General features: G+C 43.4%; 4 protein-coding genes, 1 pseudogene and 2 gene segments (V, D, J or C); 1 reads left to right on the forward strand and 6 right to left on the reverse strand.

Moving 5' to 3' along the window:
* LOC123587584 (immunoglobulin lambda-1 light chain-like) overlaps positions 1–15,205 on the reverse strand; it is an 876,584-nt gene that overhangs the window by 478,437 nt on the left and 382,942 nt on the right. The window lies entirely within an intron of this gene.
* The window catches only part of LOC123587589, a 511,389-nt pseudogene that overhangs the window by 464,993 nt on the left and 31,191 nt on the right, over positions 1–15,205 (reverse strand).
* The window catches only part of LOC123587586, a 1,001,573-nt gene that overhangs the window by 455,179 nt on the left and 531,189 nt on the right, over positions 1–15,205 (reverse strand).
* Positions 1–15,205, reverse strand: part of LOC123587588 (immunoglobulin lambda-1 light chain-like) — an 824,513-nt gene that overhangs the window by 450,292 nt on the left and 359,016 nt on the right. The gene's annotated exons all lie outside the window — the stretch shown is intronic.
* The window catches only part of LOC123587590 (immunoglobulin lambda-1 light chain-like), a 577,236-nt gene that overhangs the window by 441,785 nt on the left and 120,246 nt on the right, over positions 1–15,205 (reverse strand). Inside the window, exon 3 of the mRNA XM_045457521.1 lies at positions 9,554–9,558. Coding sequence (XP_045313477.1) covers positions 9,554–9,558 — 5 coding nt within the window. The remainder of the gene's footprint in view (positions 1–9,553; positions 9,559–15,205) is intronic.
* ZNF280B (zinc finger protein 280B) overlaps positions 1–15,205 on the forward strand; it is a 101,437-nt gene that overhangs the window by 61,066 nt on the left and 25,166 nt on the right. The window lies entirely within an intron of this gene.
* Positions 7,736–8,384, reverse strand: LOC123587601. The segment is given in 2 exon segments: positions 7,736–8,149; positions 8,272–8,384. Coding segments are annotated over 2 exon segments (387 nt in total).

Consider the following 15,205-nt stretch of genomic DNA (forward strand, 5'->3'; position numbering starts at 1 on the left):
CCAATATATATAAAGAAATTATACAACTCAACACCAAAAAACCAACTAATCCAATTAAAACATGGACAGAACATGAACAGACATTTCTCCAAAGAAGACACAGAAATGGCCAATAAACACATGACAAGATGCTCAATGTCACTAATCATCAGGCAAATACAAATCAAAACCACAATATCACCCTATGCCTGTCAGAATGGTTAATATTCAAAAACACAAGAAACAACAAGTGTTGGTGAGGATGTGAAAAAGGAGCCACTGCTGATGAGAATGCAGACTGGTACAGCCACTGTGGAAAACAGTATGGAGGTTCTTTTATTCTTCAGATAAAATTATGAGGGGTGCCTGCTGGCTTAGTTGGTGTAGCATGTGACTCTTGATCTCAGAGTGGTAAGTTTGAGCTCCACGTTGTGTATACAGATTACTTAAAAATAAAATCTTAGAAAATAATATAAAATATGATACCATCCAGTAATTCCACTACTGGCTATTTACCCAAGGAATATGAAAACACTAATTCAAAAAGATATATACACTCCTATGTTTACTGCAGTATTATTTACAATAACTGAATTATGGAAGCAGCCCAAGTATGTAGCAGTAGATGAATGAGTAAAGAAAAAGTTGCATATAAAAAAAAAAGGAAAAGTGGTGTATATATACAATGAATATTACTCAGCCATAAAAAGAATCTCGTCATTTGCAACAACATGGATGGATCCAAAGGTATAATGCTAAGTGAAATAAATCAATCAGAGAAAGATAAGTACCATATGATTTCACTAATATGTGGATATTAAAAAACAAAACAAATTAACAAAGAAAAAAGAAACAAACAAAAAAACAAGACTCTTAAATATAGAGAACAAACTGGTGGTTACCAGAGGGGAGGTGGGTGGTAGGGATGAGTGAAAGGTGGTGGGGATTAAGAGTGCATTTATCATGATGAGCACTGAGTAATGTATAGAATTATTGAATCATTATGTTGTACACCTGTAACTAATATAACACTGTATGTTAATTATACTGGAATTAAAAATTTAAAAATAAAAATAAATGATAATATTGGACTGAATAAACTAAGGAAGATAATTACAATTTTTATGACTTTTCTTAAAACATTACAGACTCAAAAAGACTTTGTTTTTCTAGATTTAATAGAACTTTTTATCTTAAGCTGACTTACAGCAATTTGATCAAATATACCTTTGTGAACAAATTAAAACATCTATCTTTTCTCCCTGCTTGATCTCTCCAAAATCCAGAAACTCTCAGTAAATATGCTTATATTTTTATGGCAATATATTTATTTGCATTAATTCAATAAGAATCTGTTCTTGTAACAGGGCACAATAGCAAACATTGATTATATTACCAAGGCTTTGCTGGAATGTCACATTTGAGAGAGGCATACATAGACTCGAATATGATCAGACAACTTTAAGGAACTAACGTTAACTTATGGAGCCAATAAAGCCCTTGGAAATATTAGCCTGCACAGGAATCCCAGCAGCATCACCGAGTAAAGAAGTCACTTTCTGGCAGGTGCAAGAACCTCAGGATATTTTGAGAACCTCAAGAAGAGAGGACTTCATCCAAATCTATGGGTATCACAGAGGAATTCTGATGGCAAGAATTTGGCTTGGCTTTTGGCCTTAAGAGGCTGTTATAAGTTCCATCTAGAGATTCCTCATAAAAGTTCTAGCAAAGCAGGTTTTAAAGAACTTACATGGTCAACAACGTTTCTTGTTGGAATTATGTAAATAATCAGGCCATTTTTTAAAAAATCTAGACTCATTTTGCAAACACATTATTATTAATTTGGCTATCCTTAGTAAAAATGGAGTTATAATAGAGAAAAATATGCTTCAGTAACACACCTTTGTAGATACTAAATTTTACAACTGATCATTATAAACTGGACTAGATCCTAGATTCTTCTAGTGTCTCCCAATGCCTGGCTACAACACTTCAAGATAATTTTTTTTATTTTTCTCTCAATTTCTGACAACTGGAATCATTTGATAAACCAAACTTCCCTTTATTCCTGAAGCCCTGCAAAATGAATAGAAATGACTTGATGTAAACTTCAGAGAAATCCCCACAAAAGCTCATGTATAGACAATCTTCCTGCCTGTTGCTCTGTGGGCACCTCAAGAAGGTCACTAGAGACATCAAAACTGCCACCAGGGAAATCCTTCACATCACTACTGCCTGACCTATGCCATCTGAAGATGCTTCCAGTCCGACGTCTAGATATCTCACTGGTAGAATTCAGGACTCAAGGTACTGGGTTTATAATTTGTTCCAACCATTAACCTACATTCTTCCTTTGTTTCCGTAAGAGTGCTGCTTATCAGTTACCTGATTGCTTGCCCAATATGGGTCTAGCTTTGAGAGCCTCCTTTGAGAGCATCACAGCCTCCTGAAATGAGTTTAACTGAACTGACCTATTGTCAGATTAAGAGACTGGTTCCACAAGAGGTAACAGTCTACCTGCTCAACTTCAAATGTGTGAGACTTCAGGGGTGCTTCAGAGGAGGGAACTGTAGGGGTTGAGGTCGGGTTGCCCCAAGATGGGCCCTTTTCTCATGTGGATTATTTTGAGTTGAAGTTAATCTGAGACACTTTGAGGTCAAGAGAAATGTTGGCCCTTCCTTTATCTACATAGAAGAATCCAAATTGGATGGCCTTTCCAGAATAAGTTAAATAAATATATCTGAGTAACCCATCTATATGGCAGGGCAAACATTTGTTTACCAAACATTTACTCCTTTTCATCTTCCTGTGAATTGCATTCCTTCCCTTTGAGGCCCTAGACCCCTAACCCTTCTCCTGAGTTCAGAATGACATACATGTCTCTTTTTTCCTGACACTCTTTGGAATTTCTATGTATGAGTGGATTCCCTGAATGTATGCTAATAAGTTTGATTTTCTCCTCTTTATCTGTCTCTTATCAATTTGGTTCTTAGTCCAGCTAGAAGGATCTTTGAGGGGACAGGACATTCTTGTTCGCCGACAGTAATAAAGGAGATACAATAGTATACAATAGATAGGAAAAGACTCAGATTTTTCCTTTATAAGTATTTATTCTTATTAATGCCCTGGGGCGTGTGCACTTGGGCTCTATTACCTCACGCATGTGTGCTCTTAGGACACTTGTGCTGTCTTAGGCCGCAGCATAATCTGTGTGTCACTGCTTCCTCCTCAAGGGCAGGTCTCACCACAGAGAAGTCTGCCTTACAGGGGCCTCCACAGAAGCTTCTCAATAAAAGAGGCTTGGAGACAAGGTCTGTGGACCTAGGGGTTTTTGTCTCACTTCCTCCTTATCTGAGTCACCGTGAGTAACAGTAGCTGCTCCCACTGCTATGATATGTAGCACAGTAATAGTTAGCCTTGTCCTCAGGCTGCGGCCCAGGGATGAGCAGAAGCCCTGCATTGGCCGAGGCATCTTTGGACCCAGAGAAGAGGCTTGGGACCCCTGAGCCCTGGTGCTTATTTGAATCTGAGTAGAACCTCAGCAGATGCCGGGGAGAACTCCCCAGTTTCTGCTGGAACCAGTATATGTGGTAGCCACCAACACCGAAGCCACTGTTCAGGGTGCAGGTGAGTCTGGCTGTTGTTCCCCGAGATGCAGACAGGGAGACGGCTGGGTCAGCACAGGCTGGGACAGGGAACCTGATACTCATAAGTAATGGAACAAGGACAAGAGTATAGTTTCCCAGGGTCTCAGCCAGAGGGGCTGACACAAACTAGAGGGCTGCCCTGTGTCCCTGAGGCTTGTCCTTACCGGCCGAGTAAGACAGGAGCACATGGAGGACAGGAGTCCAGGCCGTGGTGATACAGCACTCAGTCCCCACAGTGGGCTGGGCTGCCCCAGGCCTCCTTTTCTCCTCTACCCTCTGCCACAAGAGGGACTGTCCATGCAAATAGGTGACAGTGACAGTCCAGCCCCTCCTTGAACCCTGGTGCTGGAGCTCAGCTCCCACCACACACTGAGGAGGATGGAGGTTGGTTTCAGCCCTGGGGACAGCCCTGGGGAGAGCCCTGAGACAGCACACAGGGTCCCTGAGCAGAGGCCACCAGTCAAGCAGTCAGGTGTTGAGTACACAGCTCTGGTCTCACCCATGTGGCTCAGACATGTGCCCACAATGCCCCCGCTGGCCCTGGTACAGGTTTCACTGCGTGTGAAAGGCAATGTCAGCATCCTGCCTGGGCGAGGGGCAGGCTAGCTCTGGCCAGCTCAGGCCTGGTTTCCACCACCCCCTCCTCAAAAATGAGAGGGATCCCCCCACCCCCACTCGAGCCCCTCACTAGGCCGCAAACTTCTTACCACTATGTACCCCTTAGATCCCTAGAATGGTCTCAGATGTTGAGTTAGGGACCCTTACTCATGGGTTTTCATTAGTGGGGCTGGGGAGCCCTGTGACCTGGGGATGTGTCCTGCTGTCAGCACAGCAGAAAGAAAGAGGCCCTGGACCAGCCACATCCCATCATTTGAAAAGACGGAGAAGTTCCTTCTCCCCCGACCCCATTTTCCATTGAGGCATGTTCATATTCCTGGTCTCACCTTGTATTCTTCTCCTGTACATCCCTGGTGGGGTTGCAGGGGTTCCATCAACAAAGACCATGGACGAAGGCATTGAGAAGAGGCTGCTCTGCATGGACAGAAAGACAGAGGTCAGCTCCCTGGGACACATATCTCAACACAGCTGTTTCAGGAGGACCTGGGGCTGGAACCCTGACCTGAAGGTGAATGGGTCTCCATGAAGAGGGCAGAGCTTAGGGTGGAGCTGGGACCTGGTGGGAGGAGAGACTGAGGAATAAATCCAGGGGGTGAGGTCTGGGGGTCTCAGGTGACCCCAAAAGTGCACTTTGAGTGGCTAAGCTGAGGCTAAGTGACAGAAAAGCGGGGTTTCACAAAGTCCTGTTTCCATAGGGACCCTCACATCATAAGATGACATGGACCACCCATTAGACTGGAAAATACTTTGGTAGTGGGGTGTCCTGAGAAGGTATTCTAGGAGAGGCCTGGGGACCCGCACAGCTGCCTCTGACTGTCCCCAGCACCTACCTTCTCAAGGAAAATATTCAGAAAACTTTTCTACTTCTCTCTGTCTCTCTCTCTCTCTCAAACACATAGAGAATTGTCAAGTGAGTCAGTGATGATGGGCATGTGTACTATAACATTTCATACCATGAATGATACTGACTTTGTTGTAAACATGGTAACTGTCTCATTTTGTCCTAAAACTTCTAAGTGTCCCATAAATTCTGTGTGTGGTCATTCCCCTTCCTGTGGCTAATTTTCTTGAACAAATCATAAAAATGTGTGTGACTGGGTGTCTATTTCTTACCAAAGACACACATCTTACATTTTTGGGGTTATCTAAAATACAACATTAAAAATAATTATATATAGGTATATGTCATGTAACATATAATTATTCACCGACCCATTCACCACAACAGAAATGCACTGTGAAAATATTGTGATATGTTTTTCTTAATTTCTCAGTGAAGAAGCACCTTTCATACACACAATGACAGAGAGATGGCTTGTGAGTCCATAGAGACAGAGGACACTAAGTACAGAGACTTAGCTGCACACAGAAAAGAAGTATGTAATATCCATAATGATGAGAAGCATTTATATAAATTCATAATTCTATTCTTGCATAAATATGACTTACTAAATTTAAACTTCTAATATGCTCCTTTATATTAAGTGTACAATATTATTTTAATTGATTATTCTATTATTAAATAATAATTATTAAATAATTATGTTAATTATATAACATTAATTATTTTAAAAGTTTATTTATTTATTTTGAGATGGGAGGTGGGAAGCAGAGAGAAAGAGGGAGAGACAATCCCAGGAATGTTGCACACTGCCAGTGCAGAGCCTGATGTGGGGCTTGAATCCACGAACCGTGAGATCATGACCTGTGCCGAAACGAAGGGTCAGATCCTTAACCAACTGAGCCACCCAGGCACTCCTTATCACTGATATTTTGTACCCTTTGCTCTTTTTGATTTAACCTGGAACAAATTATAAATTGTTTTAGAAGTGTCAAATGACTCAGGAGTGGTAGAAATGGATGGGTAAGGTATGTCAAGTCAAAAATGTGCCTGTGTTTATTGTCAACAAGCCAGCTTTTGTCCTCCTCACCCTGAAATTTTCTTTCTCAACCACAGTTGGAGGGCAGGTCATTTTCCAACAAATAACTTGTTTTGAAAAACAGAGAACAATACTTGTGACACTGAGATTCCCTTTTGAAACAAAATATTTAGTCTTCAATGACATGCTCCGAGATGTACACATACACTTAAATAGACAACAGCATGTGGACCCCATAGTGTGGGGCATGTGATCACTCTGGAAATTGAGGGTGACAAGGTAGGACACAGGCTAGTTCTTACTGGGCCTGGGAAATCCCACTCACAGTGGTTTTCCTGGGTCCTGAGTGGGCTCAGCTGTAGGAAAGTCACACCCATGGGATCTACTTCACCCCTTTCCCTGGAGCAAGCTCAGAGTTTTTCCAGTGATGGTGGAGCCCCCCCCCCATTCACCCTCTTACGTTATACAAAGTAGTTGTCAGTCCTTAGGGCCCCATACCTGACCCTCAACCCAACCTGTGCCTGACACCCCTCTCTCTGACATCCCAACTGAAGGTTCAGGCACCCTGTCAGTTTGCCAGGCCAGCTCCACGCCTGCCATTCCTCCTGGGCCTGTGTCCTCATACAGCGCCTCACAATGAGTCCCTTTGTCACTGGGCCACCATCCTCCTGGACAGTGCCCAGCACAGGAGTCTGGGAAGGAAGCGAAGTGCTCTGCCCTGACCTTACAAAGAGCACACTCTATGCCCTAGAAGGTCTGTCAATTTGCTGGAATGGCCCAGGGACATCTGACCCGAGAGAAGCTTTCTTAGGGACAATTATTTTTCTTCCTATTGATTAATAATAATAATAATATCACTCCAGAGGTTCTGGTCGTATGAAATATGGATCAAAAAGCATAGTTTTGTTGTCATCATGAGTTTTCTTTTTGTTTTAAGTTTTCCTAAGACATCAGAACATTAAATGGGAAATTGAGAGGAGATCCAGAGTGGATCAGAATCTACTTCCAGGTGTAGCTAATGTTAAAGGACAAACATACAGCCCACTAAGTTGAAATTTCTGATTGCCTTTATTCATCCATTCAGGAGCCTGGCAACATCACATCTGACAAAGAAGGTGCTTAGAGGAGTCCTAGGAAATGGAGGCTTTCATAGGGAGAAGCTGGGCGGGACAAGGAAGGTATCAGTCAGAAAAAGGGTTGTTTCTGGCAAGGTCACCTTCCCTTAGGGGAACGGCAGGGAGTCCCATCAGGCAGATTACATCACTCGTGCTGACCGGGAAATTCCTGATGGTTTGGCTGAAAACTCAACTCCTGGAGAGACTGAAACTACAGGTAGGTTAGGTATGAAGTCTTTGTAGAACTTAATATAAGTGACTCCATTTTGGGCCTATTGTTTCTTCTTAACACTAGAATATGTCAAAGTTTTAACACTAGAATATGTCAAAGTTATTTTATTTTAAAATGGGAAAGTACCCAGAGCAGTCCGAGGATCCAAGGAGGGGCAGAGAGAGAGAGAGACAGAGAGAAGCAGGGCTCAAGCTCACCCAAAGCAGGACTCAAACACACCCAATGTGGGACTCAGACTCAGGAGCTGTGAGATCATGACCTGAGCTGAAATCAGATGCTTAATGACTGAGCCACCAAGGCGCCCCCTAGAGCAGTCTGACGTTTTTGTCCAACTTCTTCATCTACTTCTATCACTGTGTCCGTCACCAACATCAAATGACTGACAGTAATAGTCTGCCTCATCCTCTGATTGAAGCCCGGAAATGAGCAAAATCCCTGCATTGGCAGAGGCATCTTTGGATCCAGAGAAGCGGCTGGGGACCCCAGAGCCTTGATGCTTATTTGAGTCTGTTACATAGGTAAGGAGGTAACGAGGAGGGCTCCCTGGCTTTTGCTGGTACCAGAATATGGGGTAAATATCAATCCTTTCACTGTTGAGGGTGGAGGTGAGTCTGGCTGTTGTTCCCAGAGATGCAGAGAGGGAAGGCGGCTGGGTCGCCACAAACTGGGAGATGGAACCTGCAAACACAGACATGCATGGGTGATGGGGCAGAAGCCTGGGTAAATTTCTTCAATGCTCTGAGTCAGAGGGGCTGATGCAGGCTGGGAACTGAGAACTTGTCCCCAAGGCCTATCCTTACATGTGCAGTGACAGAGGAGCACTAGGAGGAGAGGAGTCCAGGCCATGGTGACACAATTTCTGGTTCCCACAGTAAACCTGACTGCCCCTGGCCTCCTTTTGTCTTCTACCCTCTGCCGCAGGAGGGGCTGTCCATGCAAATAGGTTCCAGCTAGTGACTGCCCAGCCCCTCCCTAAGCCCTGGTGCTGGAGCTCAGCTCACACCACACACTGAAGAGGATGGTGGTTGACTTCACCCCTGGGGAGAGCCCTGGGAAGAAGCATCTGTTGAGACAACACACAGGTCCCTCCTCAGGGAACTCTGCCACTCCAGAGAGGACATAGCTGCTAAGTTCTCAGCAGGGAGACCTGGTCCTCAGGTCCAGGCTCCTTTGAGTAAATGGTCCTCACTGAGCAGCTGTGTAGGCTGTCTCACAGAGCCACCTGCCGGTCACAGGCCCAAAGCCCTGAGAGCCCAGCTGGTTTCTGCAACTCACCAGGTCCCTATCTATTCACACATCTGTGATCTGATTTACTGATAGTGTGATTCCATAGTGCTGTCCATGATTACTGTAGTGTTTTTCACTCTCAGAAGGAGTCCTGGTCTATGTGAGATGCAAAGTTCACCTAAATTACAACGTAAGTTGCTGGCACTCCAGAGATGATACTGCAACATCATATCTCTCCATTTGTATGCAATTTAGAATATTGACATATGTAGGTAAGCATGTTTACACAAACTCTGGATCTTGTAGATTTTCTTCTGTTTTCTTCTGAAAGATTATAGCTTTATGTTTTACAGTTAAGTCTAGGATACATTTAATGATTTCTTTTTTTAATAAGAAGAGAGGCTTAGGTGAAATTAATTTCCCCCTATGGATATCTAATTGTTCTGTGGTCATTTGTCCAAAAGGCTATCCTTCTAAAAGATTTTTTCAACTTTGTCAAAAATAATTACCTACAAGCCAGCTTTGGACACTTTGCATGCCGGATCTCCTCCTTTTCCTGTGCTGGTTATTTGTGGTGACCATGAAGAAGACCCTGAATCCCAAAGCCAAGGTGGCCCAAGCCCAGGTGGCACAGGTGGTCAGCATCAGAATGGGCCTGGGGCTGCAGAATGTGCTGAGGACCAGCTTGGGGCCTAAGGTAATCGTTCCCTGACCCACTGGTGTAAGGTGGTTAGGGTAAAACCAAGGGCCCGCATCTGTTGTCTTAGGGTTAGATTGTCTATCTCATTTAGATCCCCCCTTATGCCCTTGATAATGGGGGGAGGGTGCTCATAAAGGATTTTATAAAGGGAGAACCCCATCTGTTTCTTTAGCTTCCCATTTGCAGTTGCAGTCTGCCTTCCTGAAGGTCCCTTATCTCTCCCTGCCTAATGTTAACCCTTTCCCTATTTATTTCTTCCCTGGAATAGGGCCTATAACTGCTGTTAGGGAACAGGGATGATGACCATTCTGGCTTCTTCAAGCTGATAATGGATGGTGTAGGGGTACAGCAGTTAGAGTCTACCCAAGGGTCAGCCGAGTGGCCCACAGTATGGTTTTACAGGAAGGTTGGCAGGCATGAGGCGGCATAAGCATTAGCAGACACAAAGAGAAAAACACAAAGTAAAGATTATACTGGCCAACAAGATGGCATCTTAAGATAATGTGTATAGTTTATCAAACCTGTCAGACAATCTAGGAGAGACCCTGACTTTGTAAACAACATATGTCAGAGAATCTCTCATAACCCAGGTGATGGAGGAGCAGGAGCAGTAGGTAATCAATTTTCAAGAGTTTGGCCCTAATTTAATTAAAAAAATTTAAAGCATCTAATGCTTGTGAGGTGTTATTTAGAGTCTTGCTGAGTATAAGAAGAAAGTCTGCTTTATTTTGAGGTGTAAAACTTTTTTAAGAGCCAGGAGTTCTACTAGAGAAAGAGTCAAAGCAGCCATTTACCACTAATTGCAAAATTTTAGGTAATCCAAACCTGGGTATTATTTTATAAAGCAGAACTTTTATTATTTTTTGTGCCTTTTTTGTCTCACAGGAGAAGGCCTTTACGCAGTTAGTAAAAGTATCAATCCATACCAACAGATGTTGGAATTCCTTAGACCTTGGCACGTGAGTGAAACCTAATTGTTAGTCTTTCCTGGATAGCCTCCAGTTCCTTGGTTGCCTGGGAGAGCAAGTTTGTGGTTGGAAGGATTGTTTTTATTTTTATTTTATTTATTTTTAAAAAAAATTTTTTTTTTTTTTCTTCAACGTTTATTTATTTTTGGGACAGAGAGAGACAGAGCATGAACGGGGGAGGAGCAGAGAGAGAGGGAGACACAGAATCGGAAACAGGCTCCAGGCTCTGAGCCATCAGCCCAGAGCCCGACGCGGGGCTTGAACTCACGGACCGCGAGATTGTAACCTGGCTGAAGTCGGACGCTTAACCGACTGCGCCACCCAGGCGCCCCGGAAGGATTGTTTTTAAGACATACTTTACAGACTGATACTACTTGTAGAACTGTCCTTGACAAATTTTTTTCCCAGTAAACATCCTTTGGACCATTTGATAAGTTTTGTCCCTCCCTGAATGAAAGGCCTTACGCTGTGTCTTAATGATCTTTTAGCTCTGTGAGCTTGGTAATGGTAATTGCCCTGCTCTGTTTATAACCATTCCAAGAGCTGGAGACAGTGTCTAGGAATCAGACCCCAGTGTATTATTATTTTTGGTGGGGGAAGAGTAGGTGGATTGAGTCTCCTTTAATAATTGATATAGCAGGCGGGGCGCCTGGGTGGCGCAGTCGGTTAAGCGTCGGACTTCAGCCAGGTCACGATCTCGCGGTCCGTGAGTTCGAGCCCCGCGTCGGGCTCTGGGCTGATGGCTCAGAGCCTGGAGCCTGTTTCCGATTCTGTGTCTCCCTGTCTCTCTGCCCCTCCCCCGTTCATGCTCTGTCTCTCTCTGTCCCAAAAATAAATAAACGTTGAAAAAAAAAAAAAAAAAAAAAGAAGGAAATCAACCACTGTTCCTTCTATATTTAGAGTTACCTGAGGTTCTGGGTTTCTGATAGACAGGTTGCTTCAGGGGAGCCACCGTGAAGAGCCCCAGGCCTTGGTCCCTTCCAGGGACATTGGTTATTCGAACCCTTGCAGATAGAGGTCCCCAAGGGCATTCAGATCTCCAGTGATTGTCTCCACGTAAGGGACATGGCTTATGGGGTTTTCATTTTGGTTGTCCCCTCTGAGGACATTCTCATTTTAGTGTTTGGAACGGCTATATAAATGGCACTTGGTGCCAGGACCTCAGGAAGTCCAGTATGACGTAGTACATAAGACCACAACTAAGACCTCAGATTTTTTTTTTTTTTAAGCCTCCTTTTCTGTTTTTGGTTTTGTTTTTTTCTTATACCCAATTGGCAGCTCATAAGAGCTCCTCCAGGGTTCCTTCAAAGCCAACAGCCAATTTTTGCATTTTCTCTGAATATCTAGGGCTGATTGAGTGACAAATTTGTCCTGAGGGGTGTCAGGGGAGATAGCCATATATTTAATGAGAGCCTCCCTCAACCTCTCCAGGAAGGCCATTGGGCTCTCATTTTGTGTTTGTAAAATAGTGGCTAATTTAGCATAATTTAAGGGCTAAATCTTAGATTTCCTTAATTTTTTTTCAACACATCTGTCTCATTAAGAGTCTGATTTAACAAAAGCATTGTATTTTTCCAGGTCAACTCAAAAACATACATAATATTATGAAAAGTCTTTATATACTTATCCAATCAGAAAATTTACCTAGATCTTTTTTTATCTGTCTTAAACCTTGTAATGTAAAGGTTTTTTTCTTTTGGCATTCTAGCTTCTTGTAAGGGAAGCATGCCTGTTACATTACGGGGAGGGCCTGGATAAGGCGGGTAGCAGGGAGAAGAACTGTATTATTTTTTTAAATATAGATTGAGGACCCGAGGAGGAGGAGGTTGAGGTGGAAGACTTCCCTTCCTCCTTCTCTAGGTCTGTTTTGGATACAGGGACCTTAATTGTTTCCCCTCCTGATTGCTGGATTTTAGAAAGGGTTGCCATTAAATTAGGATCCACCTTACATTGCTTATATGTATCTCAATTTTTTTCTTAAGGCCCCAAAACAGTGAACATAGGGGAATCCTCCCCATTCCCCTTCCCATTTGCAAAACAAGTCCAATTGTAGGATAGTATTGTCACTGATATTTCCCTCTGGTGGCCGGGCTCCTCTTCCAATTTGTATCGGGGCCAAGCTTTTGTGCAGAAGAAAATGAATCATAATGCATTCCAGTGGCCTTGGTTGGGGAATTACCCATCTATAGGAAAAAGGAAGAAAAGTTGTCCCTTATCTCATTTTCCTATAGCTGGCCAGGAGAAACCTCATCTCCTGGCTCTGCATTTTGGCTAGCTATGCCACTGGCAGCCAAAAGCCCTGTCAGTCTCATGAGGTGCTGGGAGTACTCATTCTTACCCAGGCTTGACCCTACCTCTGAGAGCTGACCTGGTCTTTCCTGTTTTTTTTTTTCTTATCCCTCCGTTTCCTACCTGCAAGACCTTGGAGGGTATGGTTTGTGACCAAGCAAGGTGTCATAGGATGCAGTAATTTTATTTTTTTGTCCAACAATAACATATATATTGATCATTGGCTGTTGAGGGAGGGTGTTAAAGGGCCAAAGTCAAGGTCTATTCCCCTGCCTTTTCCAATAATGCCCACATAAATATGTTTCAGCCATGTGGATGTCCATTTTTGGCATACAGTGGGCTAAGTTTAGTAACATGGCTCCCATGTATCTTAGTAAAAGTCCTTCATTTATCATCCCTCCCTCATAGGGCAGAGGCACCCATTCCTCTGCTAAACAGGAACAACACAAATGTGGAGGATTTGGAGGCTGGCACCAAGGGTATTGCCATCATTTTCCCAGCCTTTGGATAAAGGAGGAGGAATTTTAATCCTAACCCAGTGTACTATTAAAATCCATTTATTTTAACCTTAATCTGTCCTGACTGCACATAAAATTTCTTTTTAAAGATTTCCCTTCATGAACCTTCTACAACTTTTCTTTGCGTTTAGATTTTGTCCCAAGCCATTTCTCTCCAAATAACCAGTCTCATTTAGGACAAAATTACTTTCTTTTACCTTCAACAAAAATATATTTCCGTTTCTTATATCTGCTACTTTTCTACATACAGAGTTGCTTTTCTTATTTTTATCAGTTTTAACTATATTTAGCAGAATTTTAACTCTTAGAAACCTTAGCCTCCAGTGAAAACTAAATAGTAACCAATTGTGAATTCTACGTTACATCAGAATTTTTTTTAGATGGCAAACTTACGAATCCATTAAGCATAAAACATATTTTCCCACAGATCCAAATATCCTTGGTTTCTCTGCAACAAGTCAGAAGCACAAACCCACATCTAGTAATTAGTGCTTTAGCTCCTTATCTCATTAGATAGCCAATGAATTCAACCTCAATTTATCATGTAAGCAAAACTTTAATGTTTTAGGTTACCAAAGACTTTGAAAGCTATCTTAACAATTACCCGTGAAAGCCTTGAGACAGACCAAATTAACCATCGTTTTAAGTCACCTTTTTGCTGACAAATTGCAACAGAGAGAATAAGAGTTTATTTGACTTTTAGAAACCCTTAAGTAGAAAAACATTTTATGTATTTAATGCTGATAACTCTAAAGACATTTCTATTCTATTTTATTTTATTATTTAAAAAACTTTTTTCAATGTTTATTTTTGAGAGAAAAAGAGAGACAGAGCTGGAGTAGGGAAGGGGCAGAGAGAGTGGGAGACACAGAATCTGAAGCAGGCTCCAGGCTCTGAACTGTCAGCACAGAGCCCCATGTGGGGCTCAAACCCCTGATCCGTGAGATCATGATCTGAGCTGGAGTCAGATGCTCAACCGACTGAATCGCCCGGGCGCCCCAAGACATGTCTATTTTAAACAAACAAACTTAAATCCATTTAAATACCAAATATGTTCCGTCTGTGTCTATTTAAAAGTTAATAAATTTGTGTCCCACTGGGTATTTTTAACTGAGGCACCAGTGGGGAAATCTGAAGTGTGGGGTCTTCGCTCCAAGACCTCTAGGGTGGGAGGAGGAGCTGATGGTTCCTGAGGCATTGAGGAGCCCGTCACGCAGGCTGACCCCCAGGTAGTGCAGAAAAGGAGGAGCGGAAGGGAAGGCAGAAGAGGAGAGGTGGCCGCAGAAGGCAGAGAAAGAGAATTCCCTGTTTGAAATCTTGTCAACTCAGACAGAGGAGCAGACTCCAGGTTTCCTTTCTTTTGTTTTGTTTTCAACTAGGGGAATCACGCTGTCCATGTCAGTCCAGAGAATGCAGGGAATTTCCCTGAAACAAAAGGAGTTTTGGCAGCTGCTTGGGAATACTCCTTAAAGTCCCCGTTCTGAGGTAGAATAACCAGAGACGGTTGGCTCTAATTATCAGAGCCACTGACCCAGGAAATGAACTAGAGACAAGTCCCCACACACAGTCACATGGTGACTCCAACCCACCGCCCAGCCCTTAGAGTTTGCGGCTTCATTCCTCATCCCTTGTGGAACTACTAGGGCAACTCTGGGCGGTGATCAGGCTCCCCTTCTGCCTCTTGGGGCAGGTCTGCCAAAATGAACCCGGGTTCTTACCAGTCTGATGGGTGGTGCTCCCTGAGCTGGTTCCTGGGCCTCACAGGTCCTGTTGGCACACACGGGGTCCTTGCCCTGGCTCGCGGAAGGGCAAGTCTCCTGCAGATCGAGCGGTTCGCTGGCACCAGGTGCGGCTCTGAGGTTTGTATCCCTGATGGCAAAGGAGGTGGAAATGCACCATCTCTGAATCCCAGACATGAGCCCCCAAGTAATGTAGCAGGATTCTCCCACAGAGTTGTGACACCAAGGCTTTTCTTTCCAGGAAGCAACTTTATTTCTGCCGGCATCACTCAGTTGGGTTTGTACCCAAAGAA

Source organism: Leopardus geoffroyi, chromosome D3, assembly GCF_018350155.1.
Source record: "Leopardus geoffroyi isolate Oge1 chromosome D3, O.geoffroyi_Oge1_pat1.0, whole genome shotgun sequence".
In the NCBI taxonomy this organism is placed as follows: Eukaryota; Metazoa; Chordata; class Mammalia; order Carnivora; family Felidae; genus Leopardus; species Leopardus geoffroyi.